Consider the following 25,682-nt stretch of genomic DNA (forward strand, 5'->3'; position numbering starts at 1 on the left):
AGAAAGTTGCTGGGAAGTTGAGACAGACAATACTTTGAATAATACACTGTAAGCACTTTTTCGCAATGAAGCTGTTAACTTAAAAAAAAAAAACGGAGGAAGCAAAGTTGTACACCTGATATCGAAACTGCAAATCGGATCGAATTTGAATCTAAAAGTGTGACAATCGATTGAACATTCCTTGATATGTCGGAGTAAGTTCCACTTAGGGTTTACGGTAATTTAAGGCACTTCCAGGGCCGGTATTCAGGAACCAGCATAACCCAAACCGATTCATATGGCCATATGACGAATAAATTGCAATCGTTTTAAGTCCACCTTTAAGCTTTTCGGGATTGTCATTTTCTATACCGGTTTGAATTTAAAAAATTCGTCATCCTGTAATTCCAGAATCGGAAGTCAGAATTGGATAATATCAATTAATTTTGTCTTTGAAGATCTGGCTTTTCTTTTACAAAACGATTGAGCTTTGAGAAACGATTCGATACTGGAACCGGAATTCGAAAATCGGTGTAGCTGAGGTCGGATAAATTCACCTGAGTAGTGTATAGTTTACATTTGTTTCAAAATGTTTGAAAATCAGTATAAACATCTTTGAGAAATCGTAGTGCGAATTTAATCGGAATCGAAAACTTAATACCACTAAAACTGAAATAAGTTTATTTGGTTATCGACTATCCAAATCAGCAAACCCGATAAACCTGATTAATTTATGTGAACAGACATTTTTATACTAATCATCCTGTATCCCCTAAACTGGAAGTTGGATCTGACTGAGAAGCAAGATGTTTTACAGGATCTTAAAACTTTTCGTTTGAATTTTAGATCGGTTCGGAGCATACGACTTTTCAGATGAATCTGAGTTTGTAGCAAACGGTTGAGTCATCTCCGAAAAAAATTGAGTGAAATTATTTGTCACATACGCATTTGCCGATCTCGACGAACTGATTCGAATGGTATATGGTTGTTATGTTCTTCCAGCATTTATTGTAAGTAATTATGGAATTGCTTTCAACTCGAAAATTCTGCCATCATCTGGTTTACATATGTCATATTCGAACATATGCCAAAAACGAACCGTGCTAAAATCGGTCCGAGGCAAAATGTCATGAAAAAGGATACTGTACACAGTCTTTTTGGTACTTAGAAACAATTGTATGTAGCAGTATTAAAAAGTCGTGTTTTACGTTACTCCCAAGCATTGCTTTGTCATACAGCGCTCAAAACTCCTACTGCTGGAATAGGGGAAAAAGTCGCTTACACAAAAATTTCGATATCTCCGTTAAAAATGGACGGATGTAACCAATCCATGGTTTGTTGGATAGCTATTACCGTGTGAAATCTAAGTCTGGAAACATATTCTGTTTCAAGATCAAATGTGACAGATACTGTCAAAAAACTGAAAATTTTGACATGAAACTACGTATAACTCAAAAAGTTATCCGACATCCGATCTCAAAACCATTCAATAGCGTTTTGGGTGACGGGAATTTGCGACTACTTTGATCAAAATCGGTCCAGCCATCTCTGATATCTCGACCTCTTAGTTGACAACACACATACAGACACACACACGCACACACACACACGCACACACACACACGCACGGAAATTTGCTCAGTTCGTCGAGCTGAATCGATTGGTATATAACACTCGGGCCTCGGAGAAATTTTCTAAAGTTTGAGCGAATTCTATACCTAGTTTTTATATTTATAAAAAAAGGTAAAAAGCTTTGATTCTTGTTCCTGGTTTAAATTAGAAGACACACCCGGTTCGCCCGTTTTGGACCTCCCAGAAAACTATTTTTATCGGGATCATGTAACAATAATTTTATTGTACGTTGAAGTATACTTGATTAAACACCGAAAAATAAATTTCGTTAGTTTTTACTATATTTTCGAAATCAAATTGATGTATATACGGCCTTTAGTAATAATAAGTTTTGGTCTAACATCTCTTCCTATCCCTAAGCGGACCTACATCCGGACCTGGCCGGCGTCAGTACTGATCAATGAACTCTGGGGTTATCAGAAGTTGTACATTGAAGGTTGATTTACCATTCTCAGGTTCAATCATCCAGCAATTCTCTGTGAAATTTAAGCATATTTCGATCAGTGTTTTCGGCTTTTGCATTCCAAAGTATTTTAACTAGTTTTTCAAACTAAGGTGCATTTAAATTTCCAAACTAAAATGCATATTCATGTGATGAGTAGAAAAAAGATATCAGTTGAAATGAGATGGTTTTGTAAAATCATGAAATGGGGGTAACATATTTCGAAGTTTTGATGAAAAATTCTTGCTCGTTACTCTAATTGAGTATTACATTCCTATCAATGCATCGGTGTCCACCAAATACCGCTTGAACACCACACATGTAAAAAGAAAACAGGGAATGCACAGGGAATATTCAACATCGAAACATTAACACATCACTTTTAAAAAGGGAGAAAATTATAACTAGTGTGTGTGGTTTCGAGTTTTTTTTTATAATCAACTCTCATCAACACACTTTTTACTATCCTCGTACTTGACGATGTAATCATTAATATCGAAAAGTTGTGATTTATTTCTCTGTTGCACAAACCTCGGATGAAAATCCCACGTGGAGTCATTGCATGTGTGTTGGCTCTTCAAAGGGGTTTTGTAAAGTTACCTGGTGCCACTATTTTGCGCTTTTGATACGTTCATGTTTACTAAGTGATGGATGCTGGGAAACGATGCTCGTTTGATGTGCGCTCGTTGGAATCCTTTACCTGCGGGAGCGATCTCAAAGAGATGACAAATGAAACAAAACAAAAAATCTCTGAAACATGAATCATTTATGAGTGATTTACAGGATGAGATGTGGAATCGATGATTACATATAGGAATTATCATTTACCCATAAGAAAAAGAATCTTGTTGTGGTATAAAATTTTCTTTGTCGAGCATTTTTAGAGTACCCCAACTCTCTATCAACTTATTCGATTCCGGCGTTTTTTTGTTACTCTGATGCTTCTTGGTTTTCAAGACGCGCTGAATCGTTGAATGATTTTCAACAATCATTGAGATGCCTGATTTCTTATCTTCGACACTATCTGGGTGTGCTTGCAAAAGAGTACATTGTGATTACAGTCTCTTACGTAAGAACCTAGTCACGGTTGTGAGAAAATGAAAAACGTCCTTTTAATCCACCTAGTGATGTGATGATGCCTTTCTCTTATCATTCAAACAGTCTCATTAAAGCATTTTTTTTTTCGTTAGGATAATTTCTGACACGAGTCTAAATTAGTTAAAATCGGTCGTCGGTCTCGTCGAGCTGAATCAAACGGTCTATAACACGAGGGGTCTCCGGAGCTCCGATCAGACATCGGTTTTTCCAGGAAATCTATCACCTTTCTTTCTATGGAGAAATGCATAAACTCAATGATTATTATATTTTCGCGTACTATTCTGAAAACGACCTCCACATTTTGGGAGTTTGCAAACAAGCTGCTTCTAATGGCAGAATTGATTCTTCTTAAGCTTCATTCTCATTTTAGCCCAAATATTTCCAATTGGATTGAAACCGGCTGATTGAGACGGCAAAACAAAAGTCACGAAGCCATTTTGATCCATTTACATGCGTCAGGACTTGCTTCGATGTTTCTGGTCGCTTTCTTATTGGAGAATTTAATTGTCACTTTTTGTATAACCAATTTTAAGCATCTGGCAACAATACTTACTGCTAAACGAAGTTCATTTCAACAGAGTTTAAGTTGTTAGTGAACATGTGCAATTTCCTGCATCTTTTTCCTGAGATTCATCCCCAAACTTCCTTTGAGCAATTTATTTGTGGGTGTGGTTCAGGCATACTCGTTGATAGGAAAAGCCCAAACAGAAGATTCATTGGTGAAGAAAATATTCATCATGATCAAAATTATCAACCGTTTTCGGACATGTTTTCCACTCAATATCGGTTTTTGCTTAAAATCATTTGTGAAACGTTTAGGAACTACTTCCTATTATAAATTTAAACCATTTCTGGACATTTTTTTATAGCAGGTCACAAATCACTTTTTCCAACAATACACCGAGAGTACCACGATTTGATATTTTTCACTTATTTGGAACGATTCATCCACTTACTCTCAATGGTAGAAATTAACATTATTTAGTTTAATATGAGAGTTAAAATATCAAAACTCATAACAAAGTCTTCATGAGAAAATGTCAACAAAATAAAAATTTTTTTCAGTTATTTTATATTCTAGCATTCAGAAATAAATAAAATATTTTTGTTTGCTCTTCCTTGAGTACTATGGCTCTATAATTTCATATTCTTTCTCGTCTTATAATCTCTAGTTAGTTTGATATCGTTAAAATCCGAAAAAAGTAAAAATTACTGACTGACCATAAATAAAAAAGTAAAAAAGATTTGATGGGATTCCAACACACACAGCGATGAATGGAGCGCTGTCCGTGCGCCGCCTGCACCCTGGGACGCATAGCCTTACGCTACAACTCCAAGCATTCAAGCAATAATTTCGGACAAATCCGCCATTCCGGTGTTATAACTAACTATATAGAGATGAGAAAAAGATCAACACAATGAAACACAAAGGCAAACGACCTTTGCCTTTACTTTCTGACATATCAGAGACTCGGATGACTCGTATCGCTAAGATGCCTAAGTTCGACTGCTCTGGTAGAAGGTAAAAGTTTAGATACGAGAAGCCTTCTGCTTACTTAAATGACCCTTGTCACGTGTTACTTGTCCGCACTTTATTCTTTACATCCTTGCTCTTCCTTGAGTACTATGGCTCTATAATTTCATATTCTTTCTCTTCTTATAATCTTTAGTTAGTTTGATATCGTTGAAAACCGAAAAAAAATAAATAAAATAATTATAATTTCTCTTAACTGATTCTGATGCAGTTTATTCAATTGCATTTTATTTGAAGATAGAACTTCTGGATCAATTGTACTTAATAAAATTGTAATAACTCATCAATAACGAAATAAGATATAATAACTATTTTAGATGCTAAACAGATAATGTACAAATTCTTGATTCCCTTGATGAAATATCAAGAAAATATCAAGTATCACTATGATAGCACAGAAACGTCAAGACAAGATATGAGTAAAATTTGTTATTATTTTGATCTGTGTTTGCTATTTACATCTACTCGGGAATAGTCAGCTGATTTATTTCGACAAAGCAAGTATAACAATACTGCCATCTGTGTGAGAAAAAAAATCGCCATTCTACTTTATTGATCACGAGTAATCATGACCACGCTCTCATGTAACCGACTGCAGTATCGTTTATCGTGAACAATTAACAATATTTATGCAGTAGTGGATAAGGAAGGAATACTAAACGATAATATTTAAGCTAAAATCATTCCAACAAACAAAGATTTAGCGAAACGTGTGATTCCTTACGTCATACGCACATACAGTAATGTAGTTGATAAAGACTAAACCCTAGATGTTGTTGAATCCAAACCAAACCAATATAACAACTTGATAATAAAGATAAATTCAATAGTTAAACTAAATAATATTTCCTGTTAACCATTACTGTGCTCAACTTTCTCAACTTTTTATGTTATGCCGCAAATAACATAACATCGTTTTGCTGTAATTCCAGAAGAAAGAAGTTTATTGGTTATACCATATTGTTGACACTTTGTTAGGCGTGTATGCGTGTGACTGAGAATTTAATTACCGGAAGATCTACGATGCGTAAAAGATGTGTATTGTTTTGTCTAAGCGGGCTAACCCTGGTCTTAGAATCAATTTTCTATCCCATGGTTATACAAATGAACCCTGTTTTAATTCACCTAGTGGTGTAATAATGCCTTGTTCATTTTCATTTTTTCCTGTATATTACAGCAGAAATTCCCCGAAATACTACAATTTAAAAAAGTTTAGAAAATAGATTTAAAGATTTCTGTTGCATAATACTGTTACATTGATATACTACATTTGAAATTAGTAGTGAAAATCTATTCAATCAAGTGTGAGAAAGTGAAGTGAGCTATACATTATTACATTTGATTACTATTGTTAGTAAATTAACTAGCAAATATAAAAAGGCAGCTTATGAAAAAAAAATCTTGAAACTGACATTTTTACACTAAGCATCCTATCACCGGAAGTAGGGGTTTAAGTCGAATGAAAATTTGAATATTCTTATGGTATTTGAGACCTTTGATTTAAATCGAAGTTTGAGGAAATCGGTTCAGCCATCTTAGAGACAAGTGAGTTACATTATTTCACATTTTAGGTGCATATCACCCTGTAATTCCGGAACCGGAAGTTGGATCCCAACGAAATTACGGAACTTTGTATGAGACCATAAGGCCTATTATTTAAATCTAAGTTTGTGAAAATCGGTTCAGCCATCTCCGAGAAAAGTGAGTGACATTTTTTCACATTTTTAATGCATTAAATTCACATTTTTGGTGCATATCATATTGTAATTCCGAGCGGAAGTCGGATACTAAAGATATTCAGGAACTTTGTATGGGACCACAAGACCTTTCATTTGAATCTCAGTTTGTGAAAATCGGATCTTCTATCTCCGAGCAAAGTGAGTGACATTACTTTCACATTTTTTATGCATATCACCTTGTAATTCCATAACCGGAAGTCGGATCCAAATGAAATTCAGGAACTTTGTATGGGACCATGAGATCTTTCATTTGATTTAAGTTCGGTTAAGCCATCTCCGAGAAAAGTGAGTATCAATATTTTTCACACACATACACACACAGACATTTGCCCAGCTCGTCGAGCTGAGTCGATTGGTATATGATATTCGGCCCTCTGGGTCTCGGTTCAAAAGTCGGGTTTTGCAGTGATTGTATAGCCTTTCTATATGACCTATTTGACCTATTTTTTTAAATAGCACAAGATCTTGACCTTCCGTGCTTTTGTAAGAAGAACAAAAAACAGCATTGGTTTTGAAATTCGCATAAAATAAATCCACGTAACTTTGAAAATTCGCATTAAAAACTTTAGAACTTTGAAAATTTGCATTCAAAATCCGAACATTTAAAAAAAATCGTTCAAAACATCATATGAAAAACGCGTGAAAAGAGATTTGCGTGTACATTTCCTATAATTCGAAAAAAAAATAGATGAAAGTGGGGAATTTCGAACCACATTTGATTTCTCATCCAAAATACGTAATTTTTCAAAACTTTGGGTTGGCTTAATATAAAAAGGGTGTAGCCGAGTTTGCATATAAAATTATGGGAAATCTTTCTGATTTTTTTTCAGAATTTTTCTAAATGTATTTAATGTGAACAAAATGTTAAAAGTTTTCGAATTTTTTTTAATCGCACTTACAATTTTGGTACTACTATAGATTCTACATCAAAAAGGCGGGTGAGTAATGTCAGAGACATAACTGGATGTCGTGAATACGAAAAAACTGACACGCTCCCATCACTTTTCCGAATATCAGTTAGTTGATTGATTGTATGAATTGTGCAAGCTTTCCTCTTTTTCAGTAATAGAATTTGAAGCGATACACCTACATTAAAGTACAGATTAGTTACATTAAACAGCTACTATTCTACAACTATATATTCCAAACTTGAAACAATTCCTTTTTAATTTGCTAATATAGGAGACTAGGTACGACAAATTTGTAGTTTATTTTTATGAAGCTATGAAGTTCGAAGATATCTGATTCTTCTCGAAATTTCAGTACGAGACAATTGCAATGGCCTGGTCTGAAATGTATCGACGATCTTCGGTATGCAAGAGTGATTCTAATAATAATAATGATAGTAATAATAATAATAATACATATTAACCTGTATATATGGCAACCCTGTTTCGAATGGCATATTTTCACACGACCCTATACTAGTATAAAGATGTGTTCAACATTCGCTTTCGCATTGCCGTTCGTACTTGAATGTGTTAGTGACGGTACAAATCTGCCATCTTTTCGGTGCCATCGTGCTGACGGTGTCTCGTACGTACAGAGTAGCTGCTTTAACTTAAATGACGCTATTTCGCACATCACATTTCGTTTTATACCTGCTAGTGGTAGCGGTGTACGGACCTCCCCTTCGCAGAACGGGAAACAGTGAAACGATATAAAAGAGAGAGTTAGCAGAGCGGCAGCTAGCCATTCGTCATCTAACACTCGATGTGGATAGACGAATAACCTACTGCGACTAATTTCGATTTTGTTTTATCTTTTATTCGCAGTTTTCTACCTACCCAAGCTATGGGTAAAACGCGCCATAGATCCGAGAAGGATCCAAAGGATGCTAAGCGTCTGAAGCCAAGTGATGTACAGGTAAACGACCGTTTGCTGAGTAAAAACCAATATGCTGATCTGCCAGTTGATGTCGAAGAGGAACTGCAGAAGAAGGAAAAAATGCCGCCTTTCTACCTGAAGGGCTTCCCACCAACTCTACGCTCGGATTTCAACACACTGATCAGCAAAGGACTACAGGCAACAATCCGTTTATGTACTGAAGGCTACAAAATAACTGTTCCGGCTTTGAACCACTACAAAGGAGTGGAATGTTATCTGAAGCAGACAAAAGCGGAATACTTCACACACGATATTGCCGCCAACAAACCTATGAAGGTTGTACTTCGAGGACTACCCGACATGATGGAAGCCGAACTAAAGCAGGCACTGTCGGAGGCTGAACTAAAGCTTTGATGGTGTTTGAAATGAAGCGACATAACGCGGACAAAAAGTATCGAGATCAACTCTACTTGGTTCATCTGGAGAAGGGATCCATCACAATGAGTCAACTGAAAACGATTAAATCGTTATTTCACATAATCATCGAATGGCAAAAGTATAAACCGGTATATCGGGATGTCACACAGTGCACGAACTGTTTGAACTACGGCCATGGAGCGAGGAATTGCCACATGAAAAGTCGGTGCGGGAAATGTGCCGAACCACACAATACCAACGATTGCCTACTAGATGACATCGCTGTAAAATGTGTGAACTGTGATGGCGACCATCCATCTACTAGCAATTCGTGTCCCAAACGTGCTGAGTTCACAAAAATTCGACAACAGGCGTCCCGTAAACAATCAACGCGCAAGAATGTTCCACAGAAGGATGAAATTAATTTCCCACGGCTCCCACCGAAGAGGGATATTCCGAATTTGCCGCCACTTCCTCGCAGCAATCCAAAGACTTCAGCCGCTGGATCTCAAAAAGAATCTTCCTCAAGAATCCCTTCTGGATGAGGCAATAATCAACCACAAGCAAAGGATGACTCTGGCGATTTATTCTCTGCTGAACAACTGATCGTCATTTTTGAAACAATGACAACAAAACTTCGGAACTGCAGAACGCGGTTAGATCAAATCAACGCCTTAGGCAAATTCATCATCGAATATGCAATATAATGAGTTGGTTATAGTAAATTGGAATGCTTGCTCACTCAGGAGCAAAACTGCTGAATTGTCCGACTTTCTTCAAGAGAAGAATGCCGATATTGCTATTTTAACTGAAACTCATCTTAAACCTGAAATTTCTATTTTTATTTCCAATTACAGGATTCACAGGCTCGACAGGACAACTACCAGAGGAGGGGGAGTTGCCATTGCCGTGAAACGATCCATTCAGCACAGGCTTCTGTCAGCCTTTAAATTGCAACTCATAGAAGCCATCGGAATTGAGATTACAACGACGATGGGACCCATCATCATCATTGCAGCGTACTGCCCCAAACAAACCAATCTTCGAGATGGTACGTGTGCATCATTGAAGCGAGATCTGGCTATGCTCACTCGACGACAGAACAAATTCATCATTGCTGGGGACCTGAACGCACGGCATGAGCTGTGGGGAAACAGAAGACAGAATCGAAACGGATTCGTACTTGCCGAAGATTACGAAGCTGGACAATACAACATACTCGCTCCGGATCAACCAACGCGACTTTCCAGATCGGGAGTTGATTCCATTTTGGATATATTCATCAGCAACATCGCCATAGACAGCTATCCGGTTGTCTTCAACGAGCTCTCTTCTGACCACTTTCCAGTAATATTGACGTTGGGATCTTCACCAGAAACAGTGCCTATTCAACCTCGGAGGAACTATTATCGCACCGATTGGGTCCAATTTCAACAAATCGCCGACCAACTTATTAATATCGATTTGCCACTTGATTCCGATGGAAATCGATGCGGCCCTATCTTCCTTCCAGCATTCAATCACAGTCGCTCGTGATAGGACGGTTCAGTACAACATATGCCGAGATCCTCTCTTCAAATCGACAGTATCACCAAGAAACTCATCCGACTTCGGAATATCTACCGGAGGCAGTATCAACGAACTGGCATCCTAGATAGGAAGACTACTTATAACAACTTAACTAGGATAATCCAGGAACGGATATCTGAGCTTCGCAACAGGAACTTCCAGCAAAAGCTTCGAGAAATTCTCCCACATTCAAAGCCCTTCTGGTCCTTAACGAAGGTGCTTAAGAAAAAACCGAAGCCTATTCCTCCTCTGATGTCACCCCAGGACGCAGCTGAATGAATACTTTTAATCACACCAGTAGAGAAGGCAAATGCGCTAGGCCAGCAGTTTGTGTGTTCTCACAATTTAGGACTTAACATTGTTAGTCCATATGAAAGAGCCGTTGCTGATAGCGTAGCTGAGGTTGACCAATCAGACAGCTTGGTTCCTGAGGAAAGTAGAGTCACTGCGAATGAGCTGATGGCTTTTGTGAAAAAATCCAAAAATATGAAGGCCCCCGGTTTCGACAACACATTCAACATTGAGCTGAAACATTTGAGTATTAGCTCATTTGTCTTCTTAACTAAAATTTTTAACAGGTGCTGGGAGCTTGGTTACTTCCCTTCAAAGTGGAAGTTAGCTAAAGTTATCCCAGTTTTGAAACCGGGGAAAGATCCTTCCTTTTCCAAGAGCTATCGGCCCATCAGCTTACTCTCTGCCCTATCCAAGCTGTTTGAAAAGTCAATACAAAGGCGAATTCTTACTTTCGCAGATGAACTGGATATATTTCTGGAAGAACAGTTTGGGTTCCGGAAAGGAAGATCCACCATCCACCAACTCACAAGGGTTAACAATGTCATCCAGCAAAACAAATCAGTGTCCAAAACGACTGCCATGGCAATATTGGATATTGAAAAGGCATTCGATAATGTGTGACACGATGGCCTGGTGTTCAAACTGCATCGGTATAATTTTCCCATGTATCTTATTAAAATTATCAAAAATTATCTTGCAGATAGAGCCTTCCAGGTTTCTCTGAATAATGCACTTTCAAAAAGATTCACTATTGCTGCTGGTGTACCCCAGGGAAGTATCCTAGGTCCCATTCTATACATCATTTTTACATCAGACATCCCACCTCTTCCGGGTGGTGGTGTTCTGTCACAATTTGCTGATGATACTGCCATTCTTTACAAAGGTCGTGTCATTAATGCTCTGAAGAATAAACTACAGACAGGTCTGGATGCTTTAACGGAATATTTTACAAGCTGGAAAATTGTGATCAATGCAGCAAAAACTCAGGTCATCTTGTTTCCTCATTCAAGATCTCCAAAACTTGTTCCATCAGACGAATGCAGAATACGATTCGGTGATGAGGTCATTCAATGGTCCGATGAAGTTATCTATCTAGGACTCACCTTTGACAGACATCTGATATTCAGGTCACATGTTGACAAAATCGTTCAAAAATGCAGCATACTCATTAGGTCTCTGTATCCGCTGATTTGTAGAACATCTAATCTGAAGAATCAGATGTCTGTCTATAAACAAATCATCTACCCCGCAATTGAATACGCAGTCCCTGTTTGGCGGGGTTGTGCACGAACACACAAACTTAGGCTTCTACGCATTCAAAGTAAGATCTTAAAGATGATTCTAAATCTACCCCCTTGGACAAGGACTAGTGAAGTACATGAGATGGCCTCACTGGATATACTAGAACAAAAATTCGAACAATACTGCACGAAATTTGAAAAGAGGTGCTCAATCTCTGAAATACAAATAATTCAAAATTTGTACGTATTAGGTTAGGGATAGTTATAAGTAGGTAGATATTTTATAAATAATTAAAATAAATATTATGAGTAAACATTAGTATGTAAAACAAGAGTAACTAAAACACCTATTATTAATAACGAATCGTATGAACAACAAAGATGAAAGGCCAAAGGGTCAAAACACTTGTACTGTAAAATGTTGATGTAATACACAAAAATAAGATTAATAAACAGATATCTATGCAAAAAAAATGAGCGGCAGCCAGTAATACTGAATTGACTGTCGAACTGTTAACAGCATCTTGTGGAATTTTTACGCAGAAACACGCACACAGGAGGAACAGTTAAGGGCAAGGCAAAGTCCCGCTCAAACCGTACTGGTCTGAAGTTCCCAGTTGGCGGCAGAATCCATCGTTTGCCTCGGAAGGGGAACTACGGCGAGCGTGTCGATGGTGGTTCATCGGTCTATCTGGCGGCAGTGATGGAGTACTTGGTTGCCGAAGTGTTGGAATTGGCCGGTAACGCTGCCCGTGACAACAAGAAAACAAAAATCATCCCTCACCATCTGCAGCTGGCCATCCGTAACGACATCCGTTGAAAACCCCGTCCTTTTCAGGACGACCACATCACTGTGATAAAGAAATATTTAGGATTGCTTTAAGTTTAGCCAGTTCTGATACGCCTGGAAAGTAGAATGCGCAAATCAAGTGGAAACATTTGTTCTGACAATTTTTGTTTTCGGCCGCATACTAAAGTAACGACAAAAATACATATTGATCTGTATACTCTGTTTTGCACGGCATATTTGTATACTAGTATAAAGATGTGTTCCACACCATTACTTCCAACTTCGCATTACCGTTCGTAATTGAATGTGTTAGTGACGGTGCAAATTATTTTAACTCCCATCTTGATGAATCTTTTGGTAGGAAATATTGTGATCTAAGATGGTTCTCGTGTGTGTCTTGTTTCGACAATGGGCCTTACTGGACTTTCTGGCTACCTTTCTACCGATTTTCGGTGTCATTGTGCTGACGTGTCTCCTGCATTCATATCGGGAAACAGTGAGACGACAGGTCCTCGATGTTGCTCTCGTGTGTCTTGTTTCGGGAAGAGTTGCTAAGCAAATGGTAGGAAAAATGAACCATTCATTTTTTATATGGATGCTCTTGTATAGATGCAGACATCTCGCGTTCTGATTGGCTGGTGCTGTCATGGGTTAAATCAAACAGGTTTTTCAATAGTGTACTATTGAAAAACTTCAATATTGTTGTAATACACTTTAAAGTGGAAAATTTTCGATTCTGTGGGTAGTTAGATCCTTCTACAGATCGCTGAGCTATGAGTTTTCAAAATACGAGAAAGGCGAACGCGCCTTATGAATTATCTTCTTTGATACTCGTTTATACCAAACATTTCAGAAAAGTTTAATTTTGAACTATTTGAGAATATGTCACACAACTGAAAGTTTTATCATAAAATTGTGATCATATTTCCGATGGCATGTAGCAAGAATTATGTTGATTCATTAGATATAACAGGAGATATTCACGATCAAAAACTTATCACTCTCTCAGAGGGTAAATTTTGAAAAGGCGCCCCATAGTAAAGTAAGTCGTATTCACGACAAAATAAATCATTTATGAGTACATTACGCTGCATTTTTTCAGATTTTAAAAAAATGTGAACGGGTATAACATAAGACTTTAAAAAAATAAATCATTCGGAAAACCATGCGTCTCCATCAAATCGTCATCATACGATGGAGACGCATGGTATTTAGTTCTAAAATCATATATCACATGCTTTAAAATTAAATACCATGCGTTTCAATATATAACTTGAGTTCAGCGATTAAGAAAGAAGTAAATTCGATTAACTATATTTGCGAAAGCGTTTGAAATTCAATTTTTATACATAGCTCAGTTTCTCAATCATTCTTAGTTGATACATATTTCGATTGATGCAATAAAACAATACGATTTTTCGAAACTGCTTAATAAAGGGGTCCTCTTCAGGAAATAGCAAAACACTGAAAATATTAAGTTTAAAAGAACATGTTGTTTGTGTAGAAAATTGACGATGCGAATTAATACGTTCTTTTTGGGTCTTCGGGACTTGCTGCAGGTACTTCGACTTGGTTTCTATCTGGTTTGTAGTATTTCTTAGGACTGCTAAAAGCTAACCTCGAAACCTCCAGACTATCCCGCAAGATGTTGAAGTTAGATACGAATACAACCGTCCACTGGCACACATGTTCATTGATGGATTCCCTATATCATTGCTTGGTAAATCGACCCAGGTGTACGGGCGTGTGTATATAACATAAGGAATAAAATTCTTTTATCATTATTGATTATGTCAATACTCAAGCCCTGAGCTCAAGTTGTAGATGGAAACGCATGGTATTTAGTTCTATGGGCATGTGATATATGATTTTAGAACTAAATACCATGCGTCTCCATCGGATGATGACAATTTGATGGAGACGCATGGTTTTCCGAATGATTTATATTTTTAAAGTCTGATGTTATACCCGTTCACATTTTTTTAAATCTAAAAAAATGCTGCGTAATGTACCCATAAATGATTTATTTTTTATGTAAAATCTAGAGTGGTACCAAAATTGCAAGTGCAATTTACAATATGTCTTTCGTTGAGTGTTAATTAACAGTTAAGCTTAGCTAATGATTACTTCACGTCATAATGAATTGAATCATATGAAACTTCAGGAGTTCCCGGACTCTGCGACCTGGCAAATTTTGTATGAGTCCGGCAGTCCGGCAGCTACCTCTAAGTCCGATACTGCCGGGAGAGGCCTGTGCAAATGACAACCCTATCAACTCACCTGGTAGTGTGAAAATGTTTTACTCTTGTTATTCAAAAAATAAGTCACATTTTATCGTTTTTTGTCGTGAATACGACTTACGTTACTATATGGCGTTTTGTTTCAAAATTGACCTTGTACTAAAACTGATAGAACTTAACCGTCTAAACTACAACTTTATGAGTTAAAGAATCCGATTAGTTATTATGAATCTTATTACATTTTTTTTTAATGTTCTATGAATTTTAAGTTTCCAAATTTAAGCAACCAAAACCGAGCAGATTCTAAGATATTTTTTGTGTATTGTCTTATTTTTAACTTATGACTTATGCATTGTGCAATAATTTAACAAATACAAAAACACAAATATTTTGCGTTATAAATTGAAAATATTTGGATTCATTCGATTTTTTTACATGTTATACGTCAGTTGTCGCCATCAGTTTACTTACAGTATCAAAAAAAAAACAATTTGTGGTGAGATTCGATATAAATGTATATCTATAATGTTTGTTGACATTTTTTATAGTAAATAGAATAATAAGAAAAAATCACTCAAACCAAAGAGAAATTTTCCGAAATGTAGGAAAGCATGTCAGTTTTATTCACGCCATCCAGTAACGTCTGTGACATTACCCACCTGTCGTTTGTTATTGAGCTTATTTTAGACACAAAAACAGGTAGTAATGTCCAAATCAGTTCGGATAGTTAACAAATGTGTGCTGCAAAGCGCCAAAAAAATTAAGCTCAATTCCCAGTTCAGTATTTGGATATATCTTTTAAGCGACGTTTTTTTTTACGCGAAGCACCCCAACTTATCAACAACTAGCAGTATATTAAAAGCATATAAACTAAAAAAAAAACATTGATTCAGCACTGAGAAGCAACCCAGCTGTTTATCAGATGTATTTCTTTCAAGAGACCAGAGGAAACAGATCAAACAGATCTATCGCATGATGGCATCCACTCGGAAGTAAACATCTACGTGTCAAAAGCGTTCAATAGTACCTATTTCACAAATTCCTTTGAACGAGCAGCGCAAACACTTTCCAGAGCGTTGGATCGGAGGAAAATAAATCTAAACTTTTCGACATTAATGACAACATCATCGAGTGTGAGCATAGCAAACGGAAGTGCTAGTGATAGTTGATCAAAACACGACTCGAGACGTAGCACAATTTCATTGGCAATATATAAGCTATGTCTGAGCTGCATGGTGGAAGAAGTAAAGTAGCATAGAAAATGACTTCACGTGGCTTGATTCAGTAATTTAGTGAGAGCTTCTATAACTTCAAAGTCGAGGTATGACGTTCCGATACGAAACTTGACCGAACTTCTGTTTGAACCGAATTTGCAGTCGATTTATCAGCGTGCAGGGCAAGTCTAGTGAATCGATTCTACTGACACTAAGAATTTTTCCAGGTCGAGACTCTAATATGCGACAACTTGCTTGCGATTCTATTGCCTTATACTCTGAATCGCAGGTATTAGAATTCGTTTTTAGTTTCAGTTAAATTAAGGAAACATATTCGATTGAACTATGTTTCTTGCCGATCTAGGATAGGACCCTTTATTAATCCATTTAGTGGTGCGAATTAAATCTTGAATAGAAACAAGAATGAATCAGGTTCCTTTTAGGAATTTTTAATCTATATTAGGCAACTGAAACGAGTTACAAAACTGTTTGAGTCGATTTTAGAAGAATTTTTCCGTATTCAACATCGTTGTCGTTCTTGCACCGAATGTCCAATAAGGATAAACATCAATAGCAGCTTGTTGGACCATATGTTTTTGACCACTATTTTTGGTGTTTGCGAAACCGGGATCTGGAAACCGATGTAACGAAAATCGGTTCGTTTGGTGGTCAACTAATATACACTAATATTGGAAACAGTTTTGAGTGGAGTTTAGAAAAACAATTTGAATCATCGCCCTACCTATTAGGTATGATATTTTAAACACATTTCACCCTGCAATTACGGAACCGGATGTCGGATCTGAATGAAATTCCACAGCAATCTATGAAACTGTTAGACCTTTTGTTTGAGACTAAGTGTAAGAAAATCGGCTACGAAATCTCTGAATAAATGAAGTGGGTTCCATATTAGAAATTTTGACCAATATTTCCGGTACCTAGGGAACCGACAACTGGGAACAGATATGTAGGAAATAAATTTTGTTGACATCAACTAACAAATTCGCTATACACAGAAAGAAAAGATGAAACTTACACGACATGTAAACCGATAGTACTATGAAATAGACATCAGTTGAAACGAAAATCTGATTTAAAACCATGATTGATGTAAAATTACATTAAAATTTATTTAGTTTTTCATTAAACAAGACTGTACATTTACAAACCGCTTCGTTTTGTAATGTAAATTTCCATTCAATTGCCTGCTTCAAATATGTGCATGAAAATAGATGAAAAATCACAAAATATTTTTATCTGTGTATGGCTGGTTCTAAGGACTGTTATTGTCGCCATGTATATAAAACTTCCGGGTTGGTGGCTCAATGCATTGGGCACTGGTCTTACAAGCCAGTTGTCGTATATTCGAACCCTAGAAGAATTCATAGTGTCAATAGGGTTGTAAAACCTTTCATATGAACCTAAGTTCGTGAAAATCGGTGAATTTGTGTTACTGACGAACTGAATGGTATATGACACTTGGCCCTCGGTTCAAAAGTCGGTTTTTACAGTGATTATTTATCCTTTATATATATGAGAAAGGCCAAAAACATTATAATATTACTTGTTTTAACTGTAATTTGCAGTCGGTTAGCAAGTACGACTGTATACATTTATATGCATTATTTACCAAGTAAGCAGGTGTGTGCTTCTGTGGCTCAGTCGATTATCGGACGTACTTTGTGTTTCGGTTCGAGGTTTTTGAGTTGCATTTTTTTACATTGAGTTGAAGTAGACTTTTGCAGCACCAAATGTGGAATAGATTGATTTCGTTCTGAAATATTACAGCGTCGTTGATATTTTTAATTTCCATGAAGAGTTTCATGTCGTCTGCATATATAAGCAAAGCAAAGTCCTGGCATTACATTCCTTTTGTGAAATTTGGCCTTTCTGTTTCAACAGACTTCGCAGCCGATTCTTAGTGTACAGAATCATTTCATGGCTAGTACTATGGATCCTACTGACACTAAGAATCCTTCCAGGTCGGGGCTCGAACATACGACAACTGGCTTGTAAGACCAGCGCCCTGTGCATTGAACCACCAACCCGGGCATATATAAGCACTTTTTGAGTATGAAGGAAATGTCGTTTATATTTAAAATGAAAAGAAGAGGCCCTAGGTGAGAGCCCTGAGGTACACCAGAAGTTACATTAATTGGCTCAGAGTTTATATTTTGGAAGCGAACTACTTGTACACGATTCGTTAAGTATGATTCAAGCCACTCCAGAAGGCTATGTTCTATGCCATATTTTTGTAGTTTGTATAGAAGTAATGGTGTGTCAGTACGGTCGAAAGCTTTACTAAAGTCGGTGTAAAGAGTTTCTACGCGGTTGCCATCATATACTCATATTGTAAGGGTTTTTAAGAAATATCAATAAACCGGAAGTCGCCATCTTGTAATTCATTACCACCTCAAACATCATTTTCCGACATCTACTCATCAAACCCGCCATCTTGGAAATTGATGCTGCTTAGAACATCCTTTTCCTGTAAATACTCATAATTTTCGTTCCATAACTATCCAATATATTATACATATCTAACAATACATATACACAAGGAAAACCTTTTTTACGTTGATAATTCCAAATTACAAAAATGAGCGGCATGGAAGAAATGTGTTTTGTCGGTTACGTCGCTTATACCGTCTGGATCCCGAAGTGACAGCTATTCAATCTTCGAACTTGATCAATAACTCAATTATAGGTCTCAAACGAGTTTAAGATTATTAAAATCGGTTCAGCCATCTCAAAAAAAAAAAAAGATTGGCGGAAAAGTGCATTATCTCGGCTACGTCACTTATACCATTATATCCCCGGAAACGGAAGTGACAGCCTTCGAACTTGATCAATGGCCTTATAGTAGTGTTCAAACGAGTCTAAGCTTGTGAAAATCGGGTTAGTCATCGCTGAGAAAATTTAGTGAATTGGAGAAAAAAGTGTTTTTTGTATCTTCTAACTTGATCAAGGGTATAATAGCCCGATCAAGATATTGTATCTTATTGATGCACAATTGCATATGTCAAAAGACAAGTTAAGTGAACTTCACTGTACATTAAGTAGAAATCGATCAACGTTATTATTCGATCAGTTTTATTAGTAGTTGAGATAGTTTGCGATTACATTCGTCTGCGATATAGGCTTTCCGGCATATTCTACGTAATATGCTTTCCGGTAGAAACAAACTTTGTTCATATAATAATGTACGCAGACTATATAAGGGCAGTGCAGATCAGATCAGATACGATACTGTTCTATTACGGTATTGCGATACTGTTCTATTACGGTATTACGGTACTGTGGTATTACGGTACTACAGTACTACGGTACTTCGATAGTACATTAAGTTTACGTTATATTCGTCGTGATTGTCGTAGTTCGTAATTCGATGCCGTCTAAGTATTGTCCTAGTTCGTTAAAATATATTAGTCAGTTAAACAAGAATAAACGCGTACCAGTTTATTACATCACATCCGAAGTGTTCCGCGGTGTCCCCATCCGTGCGAAAGCCTTGCCATGGCTTGATGTATTCGAAGTGTTCCGCAGTGTCCCAATCTGCACGAAAGCCGTCCCAGGCTTAAGTTGGAAAGCTGTCGCAAGCTTATTATTTCCGTACAATTTAAACACAACGTAGGGTTCAGATGAGCCTTATCATAATCGTGTGGTGAGCGCCATCATATCTAAACTATTTCTCTTTTCAATACTTGTTAGAAAATTTTAATAAATGCACAAAAAAAATTATGAATTTTACATGTGACATAAACCTTCAAACGATATAATTCATAACTACCTAGTTTTTCAAATGACGCATTATTCCACTCGTACGAAATTTCACAAATTTAGAATGTAATTTTCACTCGGTTACCAACTACCGTTGTATGAATTTATATGTATCATTCATTCAACAATCACATATGTGCTTCAGTCGATTAATCGATGTGCTGTGTGATCTAATATTTCTCGGTTCAAGTCCTGCTGTTGCTATCGATTTTTTGTTTTTTATTTCAGTCGAGTTCAAGCCATGTAGTTTTCAAATCACACAGTTTTACATGTTCTTGAATATAAATTTATGTGAAATACGACGCTCCTGTTATGTGCATCTTATAAGATGTAAAATCACAAGATTTTTTCGAACTGTGTACTAATAAAAATTTTGATACAATACTAACGAGACCAGAATAATATCAACCTTCGTTAGGAAAACAGGTTTTTGTTATAAACTTGTTAGGGCTTGATGATCGGGAGTAGCTTTCAAACGAACCTAAGCTAATGGAAATCGGTTTTGCCATGCCATCTCCGAGACACCTTTGAAATGTGCACACACACTCCAAAAAAATTTCTTTTCCTTTCAGTTATTTATTTACTAATATACATAATCAACAGACAAAATATGGTCCTAATGATTATTTCTAAGTATATTTAAAAAACTAGTTTTAATTCGACTGCGCGGGACATGGAAATCGAAACCCGTCGAAACAGCATTGAAAGAACGTTGCAATCCAATGATGGCGCCATTGATTCCATAATTAGTGCGGCGTAAAGGCATTCTGAGGAGGTTGTTGTTGCGAAGAGCTCGTGCGCGAACATTTATGTTTATTTGACAAAGAAGTGCTGAACAATCGACATTGTTCAACAAAACATCGGCGATTAGCAATGCACGGGACAGATCACGTCGCACCTTCAGTGTATCGAGTCCGATAAGCAGTCCGCGGCTTTCATAACTCGGCAACTGATGAGGATTATTCCATGGTAACTGGCGAAGAGCGAAACGAACAAATCTGCGCTGTATTGATTCGATTCTGATATTCCCATTATGGTAAAGCGGGTTCCATACCGCCGAACAGTATTCGAGCGTTGAACGTACAAGCGAGCAGTAGAGAGACTTCAAACAGTGAATTTTACAAGTGACTTAATCCCTCATACGATGTAATTCTTAAAGACTTAATTTGTCAAATGACGGAAAATTTCATTTGGAATGACTTAATGTTAGATGAGCTTGAATTTTACTGGTTTCGACTGTAACTTGCGTTCTGCTAGCAGGTGCGACTGTATGAATTTAAATGCACCTTTTACCAGCCAAGCAGATGCATGCTTCTGTGGCTCAGTCGAATAACAGACGTACTTGCGATCCGATGATTCTCTAGGTTCAAGTCGCGGCTGTTGCTATCAGTATACTTTTTTTTTTATTTCAATGAATTTCATGTTAGGGAGTTTTAGACACAATATTAAATGTTCTTCCACGTAAATTTGCGTGAACTGCGACGCTCCATTTATGTGCATCTAATAAGATGTAAAATCACAGGGTTTATTTTAAGTGTGCACATATTTCGTCGAGCTGAGTCGAATGGTATATAACACTACGGGTCTCCGAGGCTTCTTTAGAAAGTCGGTTTTAAGTAATTCTGTTACGTATAGAAAGGCGAAATGTACACTTTCTTATAGCTTTTCATTGCATGTGTAAAACTACACATCTAGAAAAAATCGTGTAACTTTACGTCTTCTGAGATCGACATATATGAGCGTCAAAAATTACTTGTAATTGTATTAGAGTAGAAGTTTTTCTAGACCCCAACGTTTCTGTTTGATTTTTTAATATTTTTTTTTATTTTTGGTGGTTGTTCGAAGTGAAAACTACGAAACATTTAACGAAAAAATCCCCCTTTTTGTAGCTGTAAAACCTCCCCAAAGTAAAAAACAACGAAAAGGATAACGTTGGGGTCTGGTATTTTATATGTAGAAAGTGTGTGCAAAATTTGAAAAAAAAATTAGTGCAGCAGTTTTGAATGACGATGGACACGGACTTTCAAAATCTGCTTTCGAGGAAAACGCGTGTGAAGGTTTTCGTCTATAAAATCAATGGAAACGATTAATTACTCCCGTCGGGTCTAACATTTTCAAAAAATCATATTTTTTCTCTTATAATTTATTATAACGAAACATTCTAGAAATTTTTTTGTCAAGTTTTGAAGTCAATCGAAGTAGAAATCTTGGGCCTGTGCATCGAGCTCATGCTTCTTTGTAGAATGAGATAGTCATAGATAAAGGCTCATAACTTCCAGAGTTTCGTTCCAATAGGCTTGAAAATTTCACTTAAAATTCTTCAAATGTTTTACTATAAGAAAATATGAAGAAAGTAATTAATGATTCTTCAAAAGTGTTAGACCCTACCCGCCTCTTAATAGATTAATGGTAATGCAAAGCGCAGACATTGAAAAGCAAGAAGTACTGAAAATTTTTACTTGATCCTGAGGCATATTCATTCATATAATTGTGCTGATTTACCCACCGGTTGACAGAGAATTGACAACATAAATATAATTAACCGAATATTGACATTATAAGTGTTACATTTTGTATGAATACATCTGAATGTATTTTTACATATTCGATGTGACTGTTGTTGTTAAAATAATATTCCGAGAGCTTGCGTAAACCGAAAAATAAATTCGACTGTAAATTAGGAGCACCATCTAACGAAAATTAGATTTTTTTTTTTCAACCAGTTTGATTAATTTGTTTCATGAATTTAACAACACAAGCTGTATTGATTTATCTAAATATTTTAAATGAGACGATTTTGCGAATGAAAGGGAAAATCAATCCGCGGTGTTTGCAAGTATTCGACATAAAATTTCTTTCTAAGAGGTTTGATTCACACATGTTTTTCAATGCAATTCGTTTAATTGTTTAAATTCTTAAACACAAAATCAAAACTGGAGCAATGAACGCAAGTAAACACGTTATTTTAGGTGTCGTGGTTTTTCAAAAACATATTTAAATTGTTGATGCTTCAGATTAAAAGAAATTCGTTGTGCTTTTCACTGTTTTGTTATTCAAATGTACATTATTTGATACTTCAGTTGAAATCGTGGAAATAATACGCCACACACTTTCACACCATTCCATTTAATTCATATTTGAAATCTTCATATTTTAAAAACATAACGCTTGAATTTATGTGGCAAAGATTACCATCGCAGCAGAAACACACCTGAAGTTATACCCAACAACGTCAAATGCGTTACGCTAAATTTCAACGAAATCAGTTTATATGGATCATGATCCGAGAACATTTAATCATGGTGTATTATCATAACATGAAAATATACTATTTTTCGCACATCATTAATCGTTTTGCTCATTTCTTGAAGCGGAATTTTGCCCGTGTAGGTTTGAAACTAGCTTCAAATAAACGGTTTGACAGCAGTTAGAGTAAAAACTGGGTTAAGTCTGGCATCAAGCGAAAACGACATTAGAGTGTAATGTTTACATGTGCGAAATTTCGTCACGTAGTCATCAAGAGTGCTACTAAATAATAAGTGCTCCGCCAAGAAAAATACGAGCGTGGCTGTAGAAAAACCAGACCAGTCCCAAAGGTTGATCGTGAACCAGTTGGGAATCGACAATTTGACCGTATCCGGTGTGGTAAAATCTTTTGAAGAAACCCAACGACGAGCTGGCAGCTGAAAGAAATTTCAACCCCGTGAACGCACGGAAGGTGAGTGATTGCTTCAATGGCAATTCGAACCTTTCGATTCGAGACGTGACCAAGATAGTAGTAGTACAGTAGTAGTCATGCCGATTTAGAACGGCTTACAGAACTACTGTCATGAATAAAAAGGCAAATTTGTGAGATTATAATATAGAAAAAGTTTAATAGTTTGAATTGAATTTTGAATTACCAACATTACCAGAACCTAAGCGTAGACTAAGTGAAAATAAGTTTTCATTTCAATATACCTCACTTTTTTTCTCTCCTTCAGGTTTTGTACGGGGCGCAAAAAGCTCGATACAGCCGAACAATAGTGCATCGCGTCCTCCGCTCGGCACTTTGATAATCGAAGGCGACGAAAGTTATTACGAAGATAGTTTTCATTGCAGCCCGAGAATTGAAAAACTGGTGATGGGTCCCGGGCAACACTCGTGCCAACACGGCACAAAGGAAAGTGTACTTTTTAATGACACATATAAAAATGACAACGACGATCCACAGCACTGTCATCGGCAACCGGGGCACCACCATCAATGGCGAAGGACACCGTGCCGGAGGCATCTTTTGAATGTACATCATCGCCATCTACAGCGGCAACAGCAGCAGCAGCAGCAGCATCATCAGCGACGGGATCCTTTGGGCGGGCTTGCCACTTCGAATAACAGCAAAAACAGCAATCTGGAAGTAGTTACTGCAAAGGCGGAAAATAATGTTGATGCTGCCGCTGTTGCTGGAAATTCAAAAACGATGCAACCAACGGCACATCTTGCCAGAGCTGGAAACGTTGCCGCCGGTGGAGCACAGGATGCACGCGTAAACGATTCCGCGAGCAGCAATTATAATGCGGAAAAACTATCGAAAAGTATTTTGCTGTTCCTCGGTGGTGTTTGTCAACAAGGTATGTATGGAAGCGGGTCTTTGGTACTACATAGGTATTTCGTGTTCGGATGTGTTGGCGTGGCGGATTCATGTTATGAAGTTTTAATGAGTTGATATACTTCAAAGCTGGCGGTTTTTCGCTACGATAAAGGTTTAGAGAAATACTTTTGAGAAATATGTTAGTCAAGGACAACCAGCGTAATAAGTCGTTGTTTACCACACTAATTGAAATAGAGTTATGTTCGACAAATTCTTGAACTGGTCACGAGAATTCCCAAACAATTCATAATCGAATGTCGTTCACCCTCCTGCCAGCTGGATATAGTTGCCATCGCTGAATGACAGTAATCTGGACAGAGTCGTCTCGCAAACCATCCCAAGGCACTAACACGCCAAATTACCCGCCCTGAACTCTGAAGTGATACCAATTCCGCAAAACTATTTAAACTTTCGTTCAACTCAATTGTCGAAAATTGTTTGGAAGAAGTTTCTCTCGCAATCAGTTGCACCACTTTCTTCCGTTCTCCGGTTGTGGCAAACCGGGCAAAACAGGTCCAAACAGCAGAATACGGCGAACGCTTCGAAAGTAGATTTCCGCTTCCGCTCCCGGAGCGATCCTTTGCTTCGGCGAAAGTTCTCCGTAGCAGGCTGCCACTGCAACTGGTAAATTTGCTGACGCACGGCAGAAACAAAATATGGCAAAGCATTAGCAAACAAATGGAAATCGAATTGGAGGAAAAAGAATTTATTGAACGTAGAACGATGCACAATTGCTGCCAGGGCTTTCGGTGCGGTGATAGAAACTTGATCAGTTTCAAGTTTATATCTTCGTCGGTTTGTTCGGATCCAGTCGCTTCCGGGTTGCTATCGCATCGTTATCCGGATCTTCCTCTCGTCGAAGCATAGATGCAGGTAGTGCAGAGAAAGATTTTTTCTCAAATCTTCGCACAGACCGTAATTGCCTTAGGGCGTATATAGCGGAAATTTGTGATGAAACGATTCCTGCTGTTATCCCGTACATCAGTTGGGCTCTAGAAACGGAGTCTGTAAACAATGATCTGCATTGGAAGTAAAATCTGTTCAGTTTGGGAAAACAAAGAATGTACTTGTTTAGATTCGAACAGGACTTGATCGTAGTTTTTTAAAACTGTAACAATGAATTCAAACATACTACTTGTTGAAATCCCATATGCATTATTTTCAGCGTTTGATGTGACTTCATCTTAATTTAGTTTGGTGTGCCTTTTCAAATTTCAAACTGTGGAAGAACGTCATCGTGGCTATTAATAAATTAG

General features: G+C 37.2%; 1 protein-coding gene across 1 annotated transcript in view; it reads left to right on the forward strand.

Annotated features, from left to right (window-relative positions):
* LOC131434178 (uncharacterized) overlaps nucleotides 1-25,682 on the forward strand; it is a 56,364-nt gene that overhangs the window by 16,690 nt on the left and 13,992 nt on the right. The window contains exon 6 of the mRNA XM_058600833.1: nucleotides 23,780-24,406. Coding sequence (XP_058456816.1) covers nucleotides 23,780-24,406 — 627 coding nt within the window. The remainder of the gene's footprint in view (nucleotides 1-23,779; nucleotides 24,407-25,682) is intronic.

The sequence above is a fragment of the Malaya genurostris genome, chromosome 3, assembly GCF_030247185.1.
Source record: "Malaya genurostris strain Urasoe2022 chromosome 3, Malgen_1.1, whole genome shotgun sequence".
Taxonomy (NCBI): Eukaryota; Metazoa; Arthropoda; class Insecta; order Diptera; family Culicidae; genus Malaya; species Malaya genurostris.